Genomic DNA, 23082 nt, shown 5'->3' on the forward strand with positions numbered 1-23082 from the left:
CCATGTAGTCTATAGCAGTTTAATTTTCCCAGACAAGTTACATCCTGATGATGCAAATAATGAAAATTCTGAAAAGCAAAGGAAGAAGTGGTGGAACACTCAATCTGCTGATGAAGATCATGTGATATTATTGACAACTCCAGAACAGCTACTAAATGGGTTGTGAGTTGAGATTGCTTTGTTAATTTAACCAAGCAGTTTGAATCATGTTTGTCATATCAGGTCATTTTAGAAGGCACCAACAAGTTGCCTATTTTACTGTTAGTGTGTATTTAGTCTTCTTGTTTAGATTTATTATATTTTTTGTAATTTATAGGAAAAAAATATCCTGTAAAACATTTCATTAATTTATGTGTTGCAGGGGGGAAAAGTTCAGCTACATCACCATGGGAACAGATTGAGTTCTCTATTGCTGTTTTCTGTTCTCTCTCTTTCTTCCTCCCTCTAAACCCATTGACCACCCTTCGTCACCTCTCTTCAGTCTCAGCGATGGATAGATCAATTTTGTCTGAAACTCAGCTCTCCCTATGTCTTTCTGAGTACCTTCATAGCTCCTCTTCCCCTTCCTGTCATGCCACTACCATTCCCAGCGTACCCTGTTGTAATCCCTCTCTCTCTCATTCGCTCACTGCTTATTTTTCACTCTCTTTCTCTCTCTGTCAGTGTACAGCCTCTTCTAGCCTTAGGGTGTGTGTGTGTGTGTGTGTGTGTGTGTGTGTGTGTGTGTGTGTGTGTGTGTGTGTGTGTGTGTGTGTGTGTGTGTGTGTCTGTGTGTCTGTGTGTGTGAGAGAGAGGGAGAGAGAGAGAGAGCCCTACTAGAGCTTTTCTAAATCCCAGGTAAGAGCAGAGCTTTTCTGCGGGAGAATTTCATTTCAACACCTCTCATCTTGCACAGTGCAGAGCAGTAGGATAGGAGTCTCCCAGTTATGAATCCAATAACCATTGTGTGTGTGTGTGTGTGTGTGTAGGTGAATGCATGTATGTGTGGGCTAGACTGTGGCCTGTTTATAGGATTGGAGGTTACTCCCATAAACTCAAACTGAAGGTCAAATAGAAAAAGCAAGACAGAAAAAGACAGAGACATGCATGGGGGATGTGTGTGCGCGCAGATGAGCGGGGTCAGAGCGTTAGTGTGGGGCAAAGTCAAGGTGGCATCATGACACACAAGCCCATACGCACTGTCTATATGTTAATAGGCTTTTATTGACATATAAGCAAGCTCGCTGTTATACACACATTTATACACACACACACACACACACACACACACACACACACACACACACACACACACACACACACACACATACACACACATATGCAAGCTGCAGCTGAGTGGGAAAGAGTGTATTGAGTTAGAGAGCTGAGGTCAGCTCTAAATCACTACAGGCCACCATGGCAGGCCTGGCTACCAGATTAGATTAAAGTCTAGCTGATAGACCCAGCCAAGCACATTAAAACACACACACAAGCATACACACACTTGTGCATGGAATAAACACAAAAGTAGATACCCCAGCACATTAATCACAGAGAGCCTGGACATAATGTGCTGTGATGTGGCTTTGGTTTCTTGTACAGAAAGCGAGGCAGTTTCCTGACCCCTGAACAGTAAACAGCCACACTACAGATAAAAGCAACAGTCCCTGTGGAGTAGTATGTTGGGAAAGCAGCCTATTAGGAAGCTGAAGAGGCTGATTTGATTAAACCAGGCTGAGACGGGTCACTGTACTGGTCCTGTAGCTCCAGAAGCTCTCACCACCAAGGTGACACACACCAGGGCCCAGCAACTGATTCTAATTCCTTGGGAAATACAGCTCTTTTGTTGAGATTAAAAAGGTGTTTGTGTGCATGCAGCTGGATGGAAGAGAGGACAGAATGAATAGAGCAGCTGCTGTTTATCTGCATGATATCTCTGCTTTCAAGCACAAGAACAACACTATAAAGCACCCTGGGCTATATGTTACTGCGAGCAAAGACGAGTCCTATATCCGCTCGCCGTCTCTCACACTTCTCCCTCTGTTTAAAAAGAACAATAGAGTAAAAGATGGAAGATGTTTATCTCAGCCCCCTTTTTCCCCCATGTCCCCCACTCTCTATCTGTTTCTGACCCAGCAGCATGCCTATCGCTCTCTGTTAGGTGATGTATGCCTGACCTTCAGTGGTGAATTTGCCATTTGCTGCCAAGTGGATCTTTAACTGCTTCCATGATTCACATGACCTCACTTCCTCTGACCCTGCTAGGCGCTGCTCATGGTGGCTGGCAGCCAAGAGCAGAAGGGCACAGAGCCAGGCCAGATAAGGGCTTCTCCAAATGAGCTTGGACTGCTATGATAGCTCTCTACCCTTCTAACTCCTCTCCTCTCCTCTCCTCTCCTCCATGATCATTGAGGTAGGGTGTTGGAGCGTCTGCTCTCTCTAGCACAGTTTTTAATCTTAACTGTCATTGCTTTGAAGTACAATAACTGTAGATGAGAGGACTCTTGAGTGTACTCCCTGTTTGACAAAAATTGGCTGAGCAGTGTGTTTCTCATTGTCCTCTGGGATGAACCAGAGACCCCATCAACAGACCTTATCTATTATTTACACAGAACCACTGATATTACAATAAATAAGCTAACTGGCTTTCCAAACAACTCTCTACTGTCACAAACAAGAGAAAAATATTGATATGCTTTCTGGCACCCAGACGCAGTGGTATCTTTTCATCTGGTGAGCAGCATTTTGAATAAGACTTCACAATACTGAACAAGTATGGGGCTAATGGAGGCAGTAAAAGTTCATTTTGCAAATGCAGTCATACACACACACAAATGCGCAAAAGGAGGCAAGCGAACAAAACAGACCAAAGTGACAAACACACCTAAGCACACACACACACACACTTGAGAGTGATGTCATCTTTCTGGACAGGATGCTGTGTATTCATGTATTGGTGCTAAATTGAAGCTCCATTACTTTCATTTGCAGCACAATGTATGTTGATTAGCAGGCTTGTGCGGGGGGGGGGGGGGGGGGGTTGAGGATGCCTTAGCATCTACCCCTTTGCCCCTTTATGTACAAAGTGCCTTTTTGTCAAAGCGTATTTTATGTTTAGCTTGTTGCAGTCTTTCTGTCTCTTTACAGCTGTTAGCTCAGACTGGCTTTGTACAGCACTTTCTGTTGTAGCCCCTGGGAATGCTTGTTTTGTTTCCACTTGAACATTGTATCCCCATATGAGTAACGGAGACAGCTGATACTGTTAACAAGGAGCAACCAACAAACCACCGCCAACACATTCTGTGCAAGTGTTAAAACAAACTAACCCTCTACACTGAAGCTAGCTGACAAACTGGGGCTAGTTTCATGCAACAGATTAATGAATCACTTAGTATGACAAAACATAATGTGGTAAGTAGCTAGCAAAAACTCTTGAAGTAAAAGTGAGCTAAATCTGTGCTTGATGGTCATGTTCTCATTCTCTATTCTCACCATTCTGATTAGTCTCTACTACAGTCCATCGAGTTGTGATGCTACTGGAGAATTGAAAGACCACTTCTGAGTTTGTCTTGTTTTAGACTTATACGAGTTTCACAGAGTTGTATCTAGCATCTAGCTTTTCTTTTTCTTACAAGCGTCTTGAAGACATCTTTGTACTTCCAATCAGCAACACCATTTCAGGTAAAGCAACGAAAGCAGAGCTCAAATCCAAAGATCTTAAGACCTGTTACAAGGTATGTGCATTTGATTTGGACAGGAATGATGGAAAGTGCTGTCATTCTTGCTAGCCCCAAAAATTGCTACACGAATGGAATTTTGACTTTGTGTGGCTCCATCTGCTGGACATTGCTCTGTCTGGTTTTATCATCATCATCTCCTTGTGTTGTATGTGTGGAACTCCTGGGTGTGGTTTGTTACACATACCACGTGTCAGACACGTTTTGCAGTCCTTCCTTTCATAAAACTTATCTTATCCTTTCTGAACTTTTTCTTAAAGTCAGCACAGAAGTGCTAATCCATTGCAGAATGTGCAGTGAGTTGATTGAGCTGACAGGTCATTACCATTGACCTGGTAGTTGACTGCTGCATATGTCACAAGTCATATAAGACATAAGTCCAGTCCATGAGGCATGGGCCAAACTAAAAATTCAAAGTCAAAGTCAAATATTTTTTTCACAAAGATGATTTATGTCATTTTAGATATTTCTCATCACACTGATGGCCAGGTAGGAGCTTGTTCTATGTATGCATTTGCAACTCTGTATTCATTGCCATAATTGCTTCTTAACAGGCCTTTTGGAAATCCCTATTAGTATCCATGTATTGATAACTTTTAACTAAGACTTGAGCTGAGCTTATTGTGCATTTTTCAAGGAATTTTCTTGACTTGGCTTTTCAGATTCAGATGTCTACTCCTGGCATTCTGTATTTAAGATGTACTTTCAGCTGGTTGTGTCGGTGAGTTTCAGTCTTTGGTTTCACACTTGTGGCCTGTGCTGTGGTTAGTAAAACAATCTCTTTGAAGTCCAATACTGTTCCATTTTTCTCCATCATTCCATTTAAATATTAATTCATACCGTCCATGGATGTATCAGAATTTTCTTGAGCTGTTTCCCAGACTGAATTCTTGGCTGATGCTGCTGCATGAATATCCAGTATCTTCTTTATTCTCCCTTTGACAATTCAACTGCTCTTTTTTTAACTTCAGATCATGTTTTTCCATAAGCACTTCCGCATTTGCCATGAGAGCTGCCCTCTCAGCCACAGCCTGGATTCATGTACTTGTAGAGTGGTCACTCCTCATTGACCTATGACTTGAGACTGCAGACTTGAGACTAATGTCATTATTTACATCAACAGAAGGTAGAAGATCACGGTTTGGTGGTTTGTTTGCTGGTTATCCAATTAGAAAGAGGTGCAAGGAATGTAGAAATCATTTCCCATTTGGGTTGAAACCATGATTTGGCATTATTCACACATTCATCTTCATTCAGCATCTGTAGCTATTGTCTGTAAGCACCTTAAACTGTGCCAACGTTTCATAATAAATGGCAGCATTTGCTTTAACTTCATAAACATTAGTGACAGCTTTCATCAGTCATTCACTGAGTGAATTGAGCACACACATCAGCACACTAATTTAACAAAAAATCAAATAATCTTTACTACTGCCATACAGCCATGCACTGAGCACTTTGCTGCACTTTGAAAACTTATATATTTATTAACTTATTGCATTTTTTACCTCACTAAATGTTTTGTGTCCTGGATTTTTATGTTTATGTTTTTATGTTGAAATGCATCACTTGAGTGCCACAACTAATTTCTTGGTATTCTTATGCAATGACAATTAAGGCTTTCTGATTTTTGATTTCAGCTATTTCCTTCATCATATTGCATTTGTTCATTGCATCCTCTTCTGCACCAATGACAATGACTCAGTAGGCATTTTAGTAGCCATTTCTTTGACCATTTTCCAAAAAATCTGCAGTATTCATTTCATTTTAAAGTGTCCATATCTACATTATATAGGCAGTACGGTCCATTGTTGAGTAGAGATTGCAAGATTTTTTCTACATACCACTCTCATTTGTTCTTTTTTCAAAATGGTCTTCCTGAGTCCTTTGTTCTTCTTTGCTACCGATCCATGAATACATGAAGTCTTGTACTCCAAAAATGGCAGCTTTTAACTGATACTGGAGCAACCTTTTGTCCCCTCTTGTAGTGGCTGATTCCTAGTACTTCAGAAGATTAATATAGTGCCTTTGAGCAGCAAAAAAGAAAAGGAAATGATCAATGTCGAAAAAGTGAAGTTAAAATTGAATTCAAATGGGCTTTTCTTCAGTTACTAGGTTTACAAACAGTAATATAAATGTATCTTTAATACTGTGTAGTATACAAAATCAAACTAGCTGCAACAAAGACCCAATGTTACAAACTGTGAACCTCCAATAAACATACAAATACAGATACACACACACAGAGAGAGAAACTAAAGGAGACACAGCTTGTTCTCTGCATATGTATGAGCAAGACTTTCAATCTCATTAATAGTGTTAGCACAGCAGCACACCTTAATGATCCTTATCTTTCTCCTCACATCTGCCTTTGACACCATTTCACTTTAACCACATGGGCCTGTAGGGTTCATGATAGGACAGAGCACAACTCATACAGTGTCCAGACATCAAAGGCATAACAGAACACTTTACTAGAGAGTGACTAATTGACCACCGCCCTTGAGATCAAGACTGCAAAAGCCAGGTTGTCAGCTCAAACAGGCCCAACTCTGGTCTTTGTCCAAAAAGTTCACCCTCTGGTCATCTCTGTTTTGTGCTGAACAGCGTCGTCATATTGTAGGATGAATTTATTTAACTTTTATTCTCTGAAGTTCTATCTCACTGGACCTTCCTGACCAGATATGACCGGCTTCTTATTTCGTATTCCCTCTTCTTTCACTGTGAGCCTGCACCTACACTGCTCAACCATGAAACCATAACTAAATATAAATCATCCTTTCTCTTACTCTGTCATTCTGATAGCCTCTCCACACTCTCTCATTTGTTCCCTTTATTTTACTCTCTCCATCTTTCTCTCTCTCTCTTTCTCTCTCTCTCTCTCTCTCTCTCTCTCTCTCTTTCTCTCTCGTATTCTCTCGTTCATGCTCTCCATCTTACACAAACACAGCTCTAATAAATTGTGGCACTGGTAATTACATAGAACCCACCGGTAAATTTCACTTCCATTTACATTTAGATTACAGAATATTTCATTCCTATCAATCTGCAGTGCAAGACCAATGTGTGCATGGCTTTGCCCATATGCAGACACAACTGTTCATGGCATTCTTATATTTTCACTGGTGTATGCACACACACACAAACACACACACACACACACACACACACACACACACACACAAAACAGGCATAGGGAGGGCACACATATGCATACGGGGCCACTCATGCTAACACAGACACATACACACAAACACACTGAGCAATAAATCTCAATATTCACCAGCACATATGGACAAATGTTAGAGTGATAAATCCCTATTTCATGGCCCACATTTTTATAGGTGCAAACATACTGTATGTGTACACACATTCAGAGCCACTGATCGCTGATCCTATCTTACAGTGAAATTATATCTTAGATATGTTGTGTTCATACATTGAATCTGGTTTTGAAAAAGGGCCACAATTTACCTTGAACTGTGCAATATTTATCTGATAAAAGAAATCGCCTTCTTTGTAGCCTTCTGGGTTCATTTCTATGAGCAGTAAAGAAATCGTTTTTTGTAAGTAAATGTATCTGCCTCCATACTCATATAATTTTTTTTCACAGTATTTTCACAGTGATGCCATGGTGAGTCTGTGGAGAAAACATACTTTTGTCCCACACACAGACACACCACTGGCATTTATTTCCACACACACAAACTTACTCACTTCTGGATCATAATACATTCAGAGGCAATCTCATCTGCTGTGCATAAAAGACAGCAATGTGCGCCCAAAACCTAACAGTAATATTTCAGAGCTTTAAAAGGAGGGAGAAGAGGGAAAAAGAGCCAGAGGCAGCAACTGGGGAAAACAGATACCACCATGATTCTGCCTTCTCTCTCTCTCTCTCTCTCTCTCTCTCTCTCTCTCTCTCTCTCTTTCTCTCTCTCTGTCCCTTTCCCTCCCTCCTCACCCCTCTCTCACTTTCTTTCTGTCTGTCTCTCTGTCTATCTCTCCCACCCACCAAGCCCCCCCTCTTTTAATACTGCATCATTTCCAACAGTAATGAGTGCACCAGGAGCAGGGAGGGAGCAAGAGAGAGGGGAGGTACTTCAGGGAATTAGAGTGTTTAAAATACACACAACAGTTTTCCTCTTGTGGATGATCAGTGCAAATAGTCCCACTATAACCTGAAGGTACCGAATCACACTGAATCCCACACCTACATACTTTGTGGTCCCTGACATTATTAGAACATTATTAGTAAATACAAATGACTTCCTTTTTTCAATCACCATCCAGGAGCCTTAAGTGTTCATGCCATTGTCTTTTGCATTACCTGATTGTTCAGAATACACTCATTACTGCTACTGCTTCTCTCTCAGTGGCACTCCAGGACATAGAAATTACATTACCTAGTAGTGCTTAAGTGTATAAGACATTAACTAAAGCTTTTGCCAGAAGATAGTATGGAGCAAATTTCCTGCATGAAATTGGTTTCCTTTTTCGTGTGTGAAAAAATTCTCATGCAGAAAGTGTAGCCGAGAAGAAGGATAAAGACAGTGTTTCCTTCACTGACACAAGACACATGAGATTGTGTAGGTGTATATTGGTATATGTATGCGTAGGTGCCCTGGTGTAGACATGAGCACACTGATGTTTTCTTTGCCCAGGCAGCTTTATTGTCTTCAAGGAGTTGTGCTGATATGATCTGCTGAGGTTTGGACCGGTGGTTGCAGGAGGAAATTGGAGCAATGGGGTGGTGTTAGAGTTTAGACTGCAGAGCAGCGGGGAACCAACACTCTGGTTACACCAGCCAGTGGGGCAGATCAGCATCAGTACAGTGCAAACAGACACACACTTACATGTACATACACATACCAAGACATACTGTTGACCCTCAGGGTTACAATAAAATGGTAAAAGATCCTGGACAGCCTAGCAGAAAGCAAATCACTGGAGAGTGTGGAATCCAAATGTGCACAGCATGTACACCTGCACGCTCATGCAAAAATACACGATGAGCATAACATTGCTGTAGTCAGGATTTTAGAAATATTTAAATCATGAGTCCAAGTCTGATCTCCCTCAGAAAGCTTCACCAGACACAACACCTTTTTTAACTACTTTTATTTCTAATATTTTTCAATAAACTTGTTCAGTTATATCATCTATACATTTGAAGGTCTTTGTTCTGTAAAAGCCATGCCCCAAAAACTTTTCACTTGATTCAGTCTAAGAAGTAGGCTAGGCGGATCTGCTTGAAGGGAAACAAGTTTATCGGAAAAAATTCAAAATCATCAACTTTTCAAGATATATGGTTTTCACTGGACATCAGTTCTACACATTCATCCTTATTGGGAGATTTGACCTTTCACCCTTTTGGATCTTTACGGTCAAAATGGAATTGAATGAGTCAACCCCACATTACAAAAACCCTTTCTCAAACAGAAAAAAATATCAAGGGCATGACCTCAGCATCCTCAAGGATAGCCACGGACACATTATCCAGATAGAAGCTGTTATTTTTTATAGACAAATAGCATCCATATTCTAAATCCATACCAATCACAAAGATGAAGACTAGTTTCATGAAACAAGGTTAGCCTTTGAAAAGATTAAAAAGTGAATTGTGCAAACGAAGCAGTAACATCATGTCTGAAAAATGTCCCTGAATTTTTGGCACACTCATAAATGAGAGTTTTAGATCAACATCTGCCTCTAAGACAAACGTGGATACTTAATTTTATGCTTTGCTATGTAGAGATTTTTGATTAAAAGTTGTCCTATGAAGAAATCAAAAGCTAGATCACTTGAATCCAGCACACTAGAAACTGGGCTGGGCTGTTGCGATTATTGTAGAAGAACAGAAAGAGGTGATGTAAAAACAGACACAGACACACACAGAGGCAAATCTTTGCATGCTTTACACTAAACAAACAATCTCTTGACACTCACTGACACACTGTATAGGATTTTTCTATATATGTTTTACACAACATCACACAGCCATGCAGTACACAGTAAACTCCCTCAACCATTACAGCTGAGGGGAAATCCATCACTGCTGTCCACGGTCTACTGAGAAACCAAAGAGGGTCACTATGCTAGTTTAAACAAAGATCTAAATACAACCACGTGTGTCTGTTCACAAAGACACCTTATGTGTGTTTGTGTGCTTTGTGTAGAAGAACAGGGATTAGCTCCATTAAAGGGACTGTATACATGGAGTATAGACAGGCAGATCCATACTTCTCTCTGTGGCTGTAAGCGGCACAGTCCCTGAAGAACAAACCCCTGATGTAGGAAAGCGCACAGATGAAAACAGCACCATCACACGCTCTCTCAGTCATAGCAGATCAAAAGCAAAATGCAACGTTGCTTTGAATAACATCACCCTGAGGCCAGTTCATGTAGTGAAGCAGGCAGCTACAAAGACCTGTGGCTTTGGAGGGCTCAGAAGTGGCCAGAACCTGACCTAAAGGACTGGACAGAAACTTGGTAAAGTGTAGTAAGAAGCTGTGAAGAATGAGTGGGATGCACAGGGGCAACAGTTTGACTAAGAGTAGGAGGGTTACTGGGAATAATATTTTTGCAAAAGTACAAAAGTATAAGGAACAGCCATGTTTGTATTAGAAGTGTTTGGAAGTTCAATTGCCCAGAAACAGTAATAGAAAATCAAAAAAAAATGTTTTTTTGAAAGTGTCCTTTGGGTGTTTGTTGAATAAAAGATGTTGTTATTTTGATTTAGTCACTGGAGGCAGATATTTAAAGACTCTCAAGCAGAATTGATAGCTGCCCTAAATCTGAAAACTGTTGCCGGGAGTATGTAGCCTATCAGTCAGGGATTTTTGTTGAGACATAATTCATCTACACCAGAAGTGACAAGCATACTACACTGGAATAAAGCATGGACTTGATAACAAAAGTAATGCCAACCTCTTGTGGAAGCGTATATCAAGTAAAAGGGACCAGAGAGCAAAGTGGACTCTCTTCCCATGCTGTGACTTGTCCCTCTGTGTCCTTCCAGTGTTTACCTCTAAAACCCAGAGCTGTCTGCAGCATTCAGTGTTGACGTTGAGCACAAAAGGCATCCTAATCCCAGGCTGAATATGCATGACGCGCCTTGCAGTGCTGTGGGTGCTCTCGGTTTAATAGTTTCAGCACCGCGTTAGTGAACTGCGCCATACGCCCCTGAGACAGACCGAGGCTCAGCTGCAGCTGGTTCCGAGCTGCTCTTTGACGGCGCCCGGTGCAGTTTGACAGGCCGAGACGGAGAAAGACCCTTTTATCTGTAATCAAATCATCTGCCCCGAGGTTGCACATGAATGAGGTTTCCTTTCCCCTGACTATACCAAGACCTTGTAAAAGCATGACGCTTTTACTTTGATGCTCTCAAAAGGAAAAGAGAGAGAGAGAGAGAGGTGAAGAGAGGGATGAGATTGACCAGAGGACATGAGAGGGAGAGAGAGATTGACACAAACATGCTGTCGGTGGTGGCTCATCTGCAGTTATCTTTAAAACATACACAATGGCACACACCTCAAAAATTTAATTAATCCCTCTTGCCTCTGGTAGGCTGGCATCAACAACAAAAAAGAGAAGAAAACTGAAACTGAAAAGAAAGAAATTGGAGAGATGGACGCCCCTGTGTGTGTGTGTGTGTGTGTGTGTGTGTGTGTGTATGTGTGTGTGTGTATGAGGGGCACTTCAATTCGGAGTTACTCAAGCGCAGCGTGGGCAGAAGTGATCCCCCTATCCCAGACCCAAGCACGGACACGGGCTGCATATTATAAGGTACGGCACAGAGAAATCCGGTCCGATGCAGCCCCCAAGAAGAGAGAGAAAGACACACACAGAGAGAGATGGTGAGGAGGAGAAAAAGAGAGAGAGAGAGTGTGTGTGTGTGTGTGTGTGTGTGTGTGTGTGTGTGTGTGTGTGTGTGTGTGTGTGTGTGTGTGTGTGTGTGTGTGTATTCCTTGAGAAGGAATCTAAGCCACTTCAGTCTGCCTGCGCTGGAGCCCGATAATAACTGCTCTGGATGGATTTACGTCTCTCCCACCTCGCAACCAGGAAGAATTTCATTCAAGAGACGGGTGATTTTAAGTCTGGTGTCAATCAATAAAGACCAGAGGGGAAAAAGAGGGTCGATTTTTTTCCCCCTCCCAATTTTGTTTCTTCAATGTGCGTGAAGCGAAGGCGCACCTGCGAGAGTGGGAACCCCAATCTGGGTGCTGCTGCTGCTGCTGGCTGAGGCTACACATACACTTTACAGGCTGGACCAGTGGACTGAGAGAGACACAGAGAGAGAGAGAGAGAGAGAGAGAGAGAGAGTGTGTGTGTGAGTGTGTGTGTGTGTGTGTGTGTGTGAAACAGAGACTGGATGGATTCCTCTCTTCCTCTGGCACCCCAAAGGCGCTCATTCATTTATTTAAGCCCGACCGACGACAGCATGCTAAGCGCAGACTCCAGCGGCACAGCTCGGTCCGTATAACATCCCTGTCTCTTATTTTTTCTCAGTCTGTCACTTTTTAGTCGTTTTTCACTGTTTGTTGTTCTCTCTCTCTCTCTCTCTCTCTCTCTCTCTCTCTCTCTCTCTCTCTCTCTCTCACGCACACACACACACACACACACATCGCACGCGCATGGCATGTTATCCCACAAAGCCATTCTCATCATGTCTCCCTTTCTCATATTCAGGCACAGACTTCCCAACAGAGGACAGGAGTGAGACTTCCCCAGTCGCACCGGCCGCGGGCTGCGCTCTCACCTGCGCAACACCAGTGCTGGGTATCCGACTTGTAGCGCCCTAGCACCCGTCGCATGGGCCCGAAACCCCGCGAAGCCACCGGGATGGCGTGCAGCGCGTGTTACTACCTTGTTATCAGCTCCACACACCTGAGTAATGGACACTTTCGGCGCGTCAAGGGGGTCTTCAGAGGACCGCTGTGTCCAACCGCAACCAGTGATTCACCGGTAGGAAAACATGCAGATGTCTTGACAGATTCCCCGTGTGTGTGTGTGTGTGTGTGTGTGTGTGTGTGTGTGTGTGTGTGTGTGGTCTCGTTTTGCTACTCTTGGAAGAACAGCAAAACAAATCTTGGAGCTTAAGGATATCTTTTAGCCTACACAGAGGTCATTTTGTTCACTTTTCTTGAGGCTATTATGATGGTTGCAGTTAGAAAACTGGCGTTATCATCAAGTACCTCAGAAGCATAGGAAGACAATAAAGTCTGTAAACAGTGTGTGAAGGATAGATAAGAAAACAACAGCCATTGGCACTGTCATTTACTGAGAAGCTGAATGACAGAGGTGGACATTTTGACAAGGAATGATCTTTCCTTTTTTTGTGAGCTGCAAAAGTAAGATTCCTTTATGGTGGAGGACAGTAGATGTGAATATTTTAAACAGAGGAGAAATTGGTTATCCAACTGTGGAACTATTGTCTTTCCATGCCTCTATCTCTCTCTCACAGCTATGGGAATTAAACAAATCAAAAGTTCTTTCAGGAGGAGACGAGTTGCCCAGCTGAAAATAACAATAATTACCTGGGGAGTATTTGTTAGGTGTGTATTGGTTTGTGTGTGTGTGTGTGTGTGTGTGTGTGTGTGTGTGTGTGTGTGTGTGTGTGTGTGTGTGTGTGTGTGTGCGTCTGTTTGAGTGTGTGTGCTTGTATGTGTGTGTGTGTCCTGGCCAGCCCAGTAGGGTAACTCCCTGACCTTTCCCTGGTGCCTGTGGTTCCTTTGAGCCACCAAACTGGCATTTAGTTGCTGTGTCTCAGTCTGTGTGCGCTTGCTGGCTGTGTGTTTTTCTGTATGCACTTGCAGAGACAAATAAAGAGTGTGTGAGGTGGGGGACAAGGCAGAGAGACAGGGAGAGAGAGGAAAAATAAATGGCACTACATGTAAATATGTACATGATATTTTGGACTATGTTTATTAGTGTGTGTGTGTGTGTGTGTGTGTGTGTGTGTGTGTGTGTGTGTAGATTCAGGAGCTGCTCGGAGGGTCTCTGGTAATCACACATTATTCATGAGCTCTTAATGTGAGACGAGACAAACTGGCGGAGCTGATGACAAGTTTGATGAGAAAGGAGGAAAGGAGCAGCTGGTGTGTGTGTGTGTGTGTGTGAGCGCAAGCATTCATACCACTCATTACCAGTCTGTCATGTTCGGCCCGTGCTCACTATGTGATGGAACCCAGCGAACAGTGCTGAGCTGACGAAGTCAGACTGGCAGAGAAACTGCAAAGAGTCGCATTCATAAATACACTTGCAAACTTTTGCACACACTCTCAAATATTCTTGTAGACACACATACACACACAATTTATTTCCAGATGGGCTAAAAGGCTCCCAGCAAATGAGATAATTACTGTACTGTACAGTTTGCATACATCTCAGTGTCTACAAATTAGAGCTCCCCTTTTAAATTTGATAATTTGAATAATCTGTCAGAAATCCCATTAATTTTTATTGCCCTGCACCTAGTTTAGTCATCACAGAAAAGATCTTGTTTGGATGCACTTAAAGTATACTGACTATAATGAGCGTAATAAGCATTTTACACTGATGGATGCATTTTCCAGTTTTCAGGCAGCCATTAATTTCTGTTCATTTTAGCACACTATAAAAATTAACTTGAAGTCATTTGACATTTGTTTGATCTACCACCTTGTACCGCTTGTTTTGAATTATTCTCAAGCTTTCATTAAGTATCACATTTTTTAATACAGATTGAAATGTGCCCCTGCATCGAGTATCAAAAGATGTCATGTGTCAACATTTTTCATAACATACTCAGATCTTCCTCTAATATTTGATCTGATCTGATTTTGTTTTATGTCAGAGAGCTTCTGCAAAGTTTATTCACTATATTAGCGTTGCATATTTTTTGTTTGATAAAAATTGTTCATATTCTCCAAAACTACACGATATCTAAAAAGTGCTGTTTTGTTGTATTACACAGATAACCAGCCCCAGTTACAGGTCATGGCCTTATTTTTTAAAACGTCTTTCTTGTATGATTGTTTAGTGCTTGCAAAATATTATAAGAATGTTCAAGAATGTTATTTTATATCCATGATATAAAGAGAGCTATATGATATAAAGCTGCTTTAGTCCACCATCCCAACAGACCTTTCTCACAGCACATTTTGACTTGTCATACAGTAGTAGGACAAGCACAGGTGGCACTAATAACATTAATGATGTCTCTGGTCCATTAGCGTCCCAGTAAGCCATGACAGTGTGACAGTGAGACAGCATGCACAATGAAACCGAAGCAGCAAAATGCAATTCAGCCATCATTAATTTTATTATTTATGCCTGTGCTTTTCCTGCTCTGTCATATCAAAATGTCTTTCTTGAAAATGGCCTATGATTCCGAATAGTTGAAGTGTCACAATGAACAATAATATAACAGAAATATCTGGTACACAAAATTGTGAGTTGCTAGAAAGGTGAAATAGGTGGCGAATTAATCAGCAATGACCTGTTAATAAGTAGTCCTAGACAACTGTGACATGAAGAGTATGTAGTAGATAATGATCAGCTTCTATAGAACAGACTGAGAAGTACAGTATTAAAGAATGTTTAGATGATGAATAATAATGAATCAACACACTTTCTTCATGAGTCGCTCTTGATTAACTCAGCCACTGAGTGACACGAAAAGGCAACAATGCATTTGTGACTAATTGCTTGTTACTCTTTTTATCTTTCTGTGTACACTCAAGTTAAGTGAAGCATCATCCTATAAAACTAAGAAGTAACTTTTGAAGATTTATGGGAAAATTCACACTTAGTTCCTCAATAACACAGTGGAGACATCAGGATTCTCAAAAAATAACATACACTACAGTAATAGTAATATTACTAATAATTATACCATTACGCTGGTATATTGTGATGCAGATATTGCTTATTCAATGATTAGCCAAACATTCTGAAGTCTTTGCAAATGTATCTGACTTTTCTCTGCATATCTCTCTCTTAATGTGGTCGGACTGTACAGTTGTGCCCATCGATACACATGATAACCATGAAAAAAATGTTATTGGATTGGTGAAGGTTAATTATAATGTAAAAATCATCAGTACTTTTGCCTTTTTATTTAATAACTATACCAAATCCCAATTTATATTTGAACAATTGATTATTTTGCTAGACATTCAAAATGCTTTGTAAGTACGTAAATACTCAATACACTTTGTGAAGGCACTTTGTGTTTCCACTCAGCACCATAGTCAAATCTTTAAGCTTAATTAGACTGGCACCTACTCTGTTTATTCATTTATTTTCAAGGCATCTGCATCAACAGTGGTACAGAATAAAATGGATGTGAATATTAATGTATGTGTGGTCTTAATATGATTATTAGAGGATTTTTGAGAATCCTGCTGTGTCTGATTTTTTTTTTTAAAATAAGGAACAATTGTGAGTTTCCCAGTGTAACTCAATAGGATGCTTTACTTTATTTGAGGGGGGGGGGTCACAAAATGGGAAGGTAATAGTAAGATAATCATGAAGTAATGAGGGATCAAGTAACTACTCAGTATGATGGATCATTTTACTTGCAGGTGTGCAAAAAGAGTAACTGATGTTTAATTAATTACAGCAGTTATTGATGAGTCGTTGTGTGCTAGTCAGCATCTGGTTCAGAATTAATCAGGAAGGACTCAATGCTGTATGTCGATTCACAGATATCTATAGTATATTTCATCATTATCTAATGCGTCTTCAATTCAGAGTTATTCAGGAACAACTGATTAACAATTCATCAATTATCAGGTCATTACTGATTTGTTCCCTGCCAATTCCTTGGAATCTACTCACAATCCTTTATAAAGTTTTACTGCTAACTAGTAGTGCTGCCATGAGGCTAGAGCACTCAAACAAACAAACCATGAGCAGCAGTCAGTCGCAACAAGAATATCTACATTCAATCCTCCACATTTCATAAGTGTCCTTGATCAAAACATTGAATCAGCAATGGATTTTGAATACACATCATTCTCTCTGAGCTGCAGGCTTAATATGTGTCACTGTAGGAGGGACATCATTTATCTCCAAGGCCTTGTCAAAACTAATGTTGATATATCTACATGTGTAAAGTTTTCACTGTTGGAAAATGCTGGCTAAGAGGGTATGGAAGGTGAAAATTTAAAAAGGAGGTGTTTTCAGATTTATCCATATTAGTGTAGATACAGCCCCAATCTATGTGCCTGTCAGCATGATAAACAGGCTGTGCTTGTGGTCAAATAGTTCAAAAGTAACCTCTTGCATTTGGTGAAACATAGTCCTTCAGCCAGGAGTGGGCGAGTTTAACAATCAAGTCTTTTAGACATGCTGAGCAGCATCTTTTGCTCCTGTCCATTCCATCGTATAGAGAGGATGCCACGCCAGCATGCACAACAGCAAGCTGGTCTTTGATTTAGCTCAGATGAGTAGAGTACAAAGGATTTTACAACTGGGATTTGTCAGGGGTAACTTCTTGTGTCTTTCCTTTGATAAGGCGTTGCAGCATTAAGGAAACACAGGCAGCCTGTGAGTGGTTAAAGAACAGCCGTCTCAACACACAGCCCCTTTCTTCCTCCACAACAAACCCTTTTGTGTTCGTTAAGAGTTCTCTGTTTGTTGTTTAGCTAGCTTCCCCGTGGAGTGCTGGGGTATGAGTAGATTAGGATTTTGCTCTACTTTATCATAACTAATTAGTCATTGTGATAGGTCCCTCGGACATGTCTAAATTTTGGCTCCTGTATGTATATTAGTGCTTAATCATCACTGGTGAGTCATTCTTCAAACTCTCATTAACACTTCAAAGGAACTTTGTTCTTGGTGTCAGCGCAGAAGGAGGACAGGAGGGGGAACGTAGCAATGGAAAAGTGTGTGTAAAAAGGACAGATAAATCCATAATGCGTCCCTCAATTTAGACAGATCCAAACTGATACACTTTCCATCTCTTTTCTAGTCTGTTGTCTGTAAATTGCTTTACCTCCATCTCTCCATTTTCCCTTTAGAAATCATTCCTCTGTAGAATATCACATCCTTGTGTGCATACTTAGCTGTTCATCCACTGAAGATCACTTTGATGTGTATTTCCCTGCCGTTGCAGAAAACAGATGAATTCTTGGCTATACAGCAGAGTGTCAAAATGAGTGCAAGTGCACCAACGCGTATGTGTCTGTGTATGTGGATGTGATGCTGCATCTGCACCCTCATGTTTTCATTGATTCCGCAGGGAGCTTCACAGTGTTTATGTAAATGAGGTGGCATTTAAACATATGCCCTGAACAATTATCTTAAAACAACTATTTAGCTGCACAAAAACATGGCCATGTTCGTGTGAGTCAAGTGCTTAGCTAAAAATATTAAGCCATCATGAGGGGACAGAGGTGAGATGAGCCAACTGGTTTGCCATTTGGCATGCCAGTTTGCTTATTGCTGTAAACATGAAACCCAGGAATGTTTGTGCACTTTTAATGACGATCATAATAATAAGTAATACAGGCTTAATGTCAAATAACCCAGGGGACAGTCAAACTGGTAATAGTATCTCGATGTCAATATCAGAAGGAAAGAGATTAGTTAAATGTGAGTTTAAAATAAAAACTGGTGTTTGTGATACCAGTCTTAAAGCAGCTATAGAGTTGTTGAGTTTTGTGTCGCCAGAAAAACAATTTTAGAGTCAAGGCCCCTAATGCTACAGTCACTCACATTCATAAAGTCTAATGGTAATGCTCACAAACACACAGACACACACAGATACACACACACACACACACACACACACACACACACCAGCTCAGTCATCAGGCCCTAGTGGAGCAGTTTGAGAGTGAGCAGGTGAGTGCTGCTGAATACTAAAGTCCTGTATGACTGGACCATTCCTGCATGCTGACCGCTGCAAAGTGATCCCACTGATCACCGCTAATGTCCTCCATCACGGTTTACACTTAACACTCCAGAGAGAGTGTTTGTGCGCGAGTGTCTGTTGGGGAGAAAGGTGGATAATTGGGACAGATGGGTGAGATAGGATGAGAAGAAAAGGGGAGGGAGACAGGGAGAACGAGACAGTTGGCATCGATTTTAACACTCTCTCAAGCCTTTATTGACATTTCATTTAGCTAATGGATTCATTAGTGCTTCATAGAATAATAACCTCTAGTTGATAACCAGGATGATTCCCCAGAGGAAATGTGCTGCCTTTACTCTGTTGCCTGAGTATTTTCTGACTTTTCAAAACTCATTTTTAGCTTTCTTTGAATAATTTTCCCTCTACCACTCCTATTTCTTTTCTTTTACCAAGCACGTTTCATCCCTGTTTGTTTTTGAGGTTACTGTCTAACTTGTAAATGAACCTGTTGTTTGAGGTGACATAACCTGCCAATCTCTCAACATCAACACAGCACACCCTCAAAAAGGATAGAGAAAAAGAGGGAGGTGCAAGCTGTATGAGCATATTCATATCTGCCTATGTATAGGTGTCTTTGTGCTTCTGCTTGAGTGTGCTCGCTGGGTTTGTGATGCATGTTCACCTCTGAGATGGAGATAATCTTCAATTTGCCGATAACAGATTCATTCTTTACTTGTGTTTCTTTGACCTGCTGCTTACTGGAAACACATCCCATCACCTACACACACGGTCCAATATAAACATACTGTTCACACATATGCACACACACCCTCACACACATATATATACACAGCTCTTACTTATACAAAAACTGTTTCTTTAGTCACATAAAGGATGATGTTTCACCCAGGGGTCAGTTTATGAATTGGAAGGTTTTTAGGGTCTAATGCCTGAGAGGTAAAACATTGTATTTCTTCTGTGGTGTAACTGCAAGGACTTCTGTGGGGCCGAGCTGACCTGTGTGGGTGTGTGTGAGCACATTTTGAGGATACAGTGTGGGCTGAAAATGTTTGGTAATAAATGAGGGCTGCTTTTGTTGATTTAGAATTTTTATCATGAGGCGTGAAGATCTCTAAAGTGCAGATTTAGATATTTGATGCATGTTCTGAGTGGCACAAGAGTTATCATAAACACACACACACATACAGTACATACACACAACAGATGGCCAACCTCTCATTTTGTATATTACCTTGGGACAGATGTTTGTTTGTGTGGTCATTAGTGATCGCAGCATCAGATAATTACCTGGAGACACACCAGCACATAGACACACACACTCACATACAATTAGTGAGTGTTTGATAATTACGGATTGTTTGATGAACCATCTGGAACACCAGCTTAGGTAGAGGCTGAAAGACACGCTCGAAACAAAATCATACAGACAAAAAACCTCAATTTGTGCTTATCAAAAGCGTATCATTGCCCATATTCTAAAAAACGTGAAAACGCAAGATGACAGGTGAGAGATGAAGAGATGAAAGAATTTTTATTTTGCAGTCATTACGATGTCATGTTCCATTCAAGGTTTGGTTTTATCTTCTGTTATTCTCTTAGAGTGATTCTGCTGTTCCCTGCAGTCTGAACTCCGAATCCCTTGTCTCTGCCTTTTTTTTTTCATTTTGCCACTGCCTTCTGTCTCTTCCTCCATCAATTTATCTCAACACCTTTGCTCACTTCCCCCCTCTGCCTTTCTCCCCTATTGCTTTTCGTCTCATCTCTCCAGCCCATTCATTTTTTAGCAGGTCAAAAGTTCAACTGTTTAGGCCTTTGAATCTTTATGTGAATGTGAGTGAGCGTGTGTGTGTGGATGTGTGTGTGTGTGTGTGTGTGTGTGTGTGTGTGGGGTGTGTGTTTGTGCACATATGTGTGTACAGTATGCGTATATGGGAGTTTGTGGATGTAGGCAATGGGAGCAATATTGCAGTAGCTATATTGCTGAAAACTCCTTGAAGGAATAAAAGAAATGGCTGTGCTTTATTTGATGGCCACTTTTTAACGTTCATTTCACTCTTCGACTGTGCCTCTCATCCTGCTGCTCTACCTGGTTCCATATTTTCATGTAGGAGCAGATTTGGGGATACAATTATCACTCCATTAACTTTGTGCCTGCATGCACATGTGGGTGTGCATGTTACACATATTTGCACCTGTGTGCTTGAATGCCAATGCGTGTTTCCACCACTGACACGCAGGCCAGGGTCAAGAGCAGCTCAGAAAAATTAATTATCTCTCCTCTGGAGGAGAGATGACTCACTGAAATAGAGGCTGTGAACCAGCATTTCCTGGTTGAGAAGAAGCCCGGGAATTACACACAGCCTAGCTGAGACCAAAAGGCTCCTTCTGAAAAAAGCAACTTGGAATTCATCCTCAGCTTGATCTTCAGATCTCTCTTTTTTCACTTTTCATGTGTATAAGGCCAATTTATAAAAATAACTGTGTCTGAAAGAAGACGTGCAGGCACTTTGCATTTATAGATCAAAGTAGCAGAGGAATTTTAATGCATATGAACAAGTTTCACTTCCCTGAAATCGTTGACATAAGATCAAGGCTTTCATGTTTTGCATTGCTGTGCCTTGCGTAGAATAGGATGTTATGGTACACACTGCTTACACCAATGCAATCACACAGGCATAGTCATAGTCTGAATAAAGACTGATGTAAATATTTGAAATTTATCCTACACATTCCAAAATGGTTTTCTGTCAGTTGTGCAGAAAACTCTAGACATATTTTATTGTCATGACAGCACTTGATGATAATAAATTTGTGGATGAAAGGACTTTCAGACTTCTGACTCATTCAATCATTGCTTTAATATGACATGCTATTATAGAAAAAAATCTAAATTGATTGTAAGCATTATTTATTTTATAAATGGGGCTTTGCTGAATCTGAAGGTGGGCTTTCATGTTTCTGCTGCCTCAGCCACAGCCTCTTACCCCTGACCTTTTACCTTCACCATCTGACCTCTGACAGATAGCCCCGAGGGAAAATAAGTGCAGAAAAGGGTCAATGTTAGGGTCAAGGATTCGAGGAGATGAAAAGGCTATTATTGAGCCATTACCTTATTACATTTCTGTGTACCTGGGGATATACTTCTTGTACCCTATATGTGCACATATTATACAGTTGTGAAAAGCACTTGTAAATACACACAAAATGGGGGGGGGGGGGGTTGGGGGGCAAGAGTACAAGTGAGGCGAAACTGCTTGTAGTATTATAATAACATTGTGCTCTCATGTGTGTTCATTCTGGTGTGCTCTCATGTTTATGTATCACAGGACCTAGGACATTCTGATAGCACAGGGTCAGTCATGCATCAGTAACAATGAATCAAATTATATCAGACTTACCTCCACCAGCAGCATTAGCCATGATGCAGATGCTAATAATTCATGCCGTTTGCTTCAACTAGACTTCACATCAGCTGTGATGGAGAAAACAGCCCACCGCAATTATCATGAGCAGCAGCATTCCTGTGTTTAGCAGATTGGAGATGCCAGGCGCTCAGCTTAGCACTATGCAGAAATGTCCTGGCTGCATGCTGCCAGGATTGCAGGATCACAGTGGTCTGCAAGCAGCCTCCAGCTACCAGCCACCAGGGCTTGGCTACCTCCTTTATGTGGGCAGGGTGCCTGTTTCCTCTGTCTGTCTGTCTGTTTCTGTATGTATGTTTGTCATGATTGTGTTTGTGCATTTGTGCATGAATCTGCTATGGGGTATTCTTACCCTTGCTGTGAGGTATATTCAGACTCAGTGGCACAGGATTAGTCACAACATTAAAATGAGAAGATGTGGAGAGGAGAGGAGTGGAGAGGAGAGGAGAGGAGAGGAGAGGAGAGGAGTAGAGAGGAGAGGAGTAGAGAGGAGAGGAGAGGAGAGGAGAGGAGGAAGGGAAACCCCACAAAGATTAGAATAAATGTGTGGGCGGATTGTGTGTGTGTGTGTGTGTGTGTGTGTGTGTGTGTGTGTGTGTGTGTGTGTGTGTGTGTGTGTGTGTGTGTGTGAATGCATGTGTGCCTGCATGTCATGGGTATTCATCAATTTCCCTAACAGATTCTACACTTTTCCTCTGCCATAAAACCCAGAGGCAAGAAGTAAACACAAACTCTGTAAGATCTGCTTCTCTCTGCCTCTTTTTGTTTCTCTCTGTCATTTCTCCTGTTTCACTCTCTTCTCTCGTCATGAAAACCTTAGCTATGCATTTATGTGCGTGATTGTTTGGATTACATATGCAGAATATGTCTGTCATCTACTGAAGGGAAACAAATACAATGTGAGGTCCGGAGGATGTGGAACTTCTTTTTTTTCATTTTTAAGTGTTGCACCTGCCAAGAGCTTGTCAAAAATGGTGCGAGTACAAGTTTTGCTCTAAATTCTGTGTTCACAGCTCAGTTTAACTCATCTCTCACAGGTATGACAGAAATGTACATTTTTGGAAAAGCTGTGTGAGCC

The 23082-nt window shown here is 41.3% G+C and overlaps 2 protein-coding genes across 2 annotated transcripts in view; one reads left to right on the forward strand and one right to left on the reverse strand.

Annotated features, from left to right (window-relative positions):
* LOC128366018 (protein FAM8A1-like) overlaps nt 1-23082 on the reverse strand; it is a 305711-nt gene that overhangs the window by 133290 nt on the left and 149339 nt on the right. The gene's annotated exons all lie outside the window — the stretch shown is intronic.
* The window catches only part of LOC128366319 (G patch domain-containing protein 8), a 51955-nt gene that overhangs the window by 6988 nt on the left and 21885 nt on the right, over nt 1-23082 (forward strand). The window contains exons 2-3 of the mRNA XM_053327000.1: nt 3647-3713; nt 12513-12683. Of these exons, the coding sequence (XP_053182975.1) occupies nt 3647-3713; nt 12513-12683 (238 nt within the window). The remainder of the gene's footprint in view (nt 1-3646; nt 3714-12512; nt 12684-23082) is intronic.

This window comes from Scomber japonicus, chromosome 10, assembly GCF_027409825.1.
Source record: "Scomber japonicus isolate fScoJap1 chromosome 10, fScoJap1.pri, whole genome shotgun sequence".
Classification (NCBI taxonomy): domain Eukaryota; kingdom Metazoa; phylum Chordata; class Actinopteri; order Scombriformes; family Scombridae; genus Scomber; species Scomber japonicus.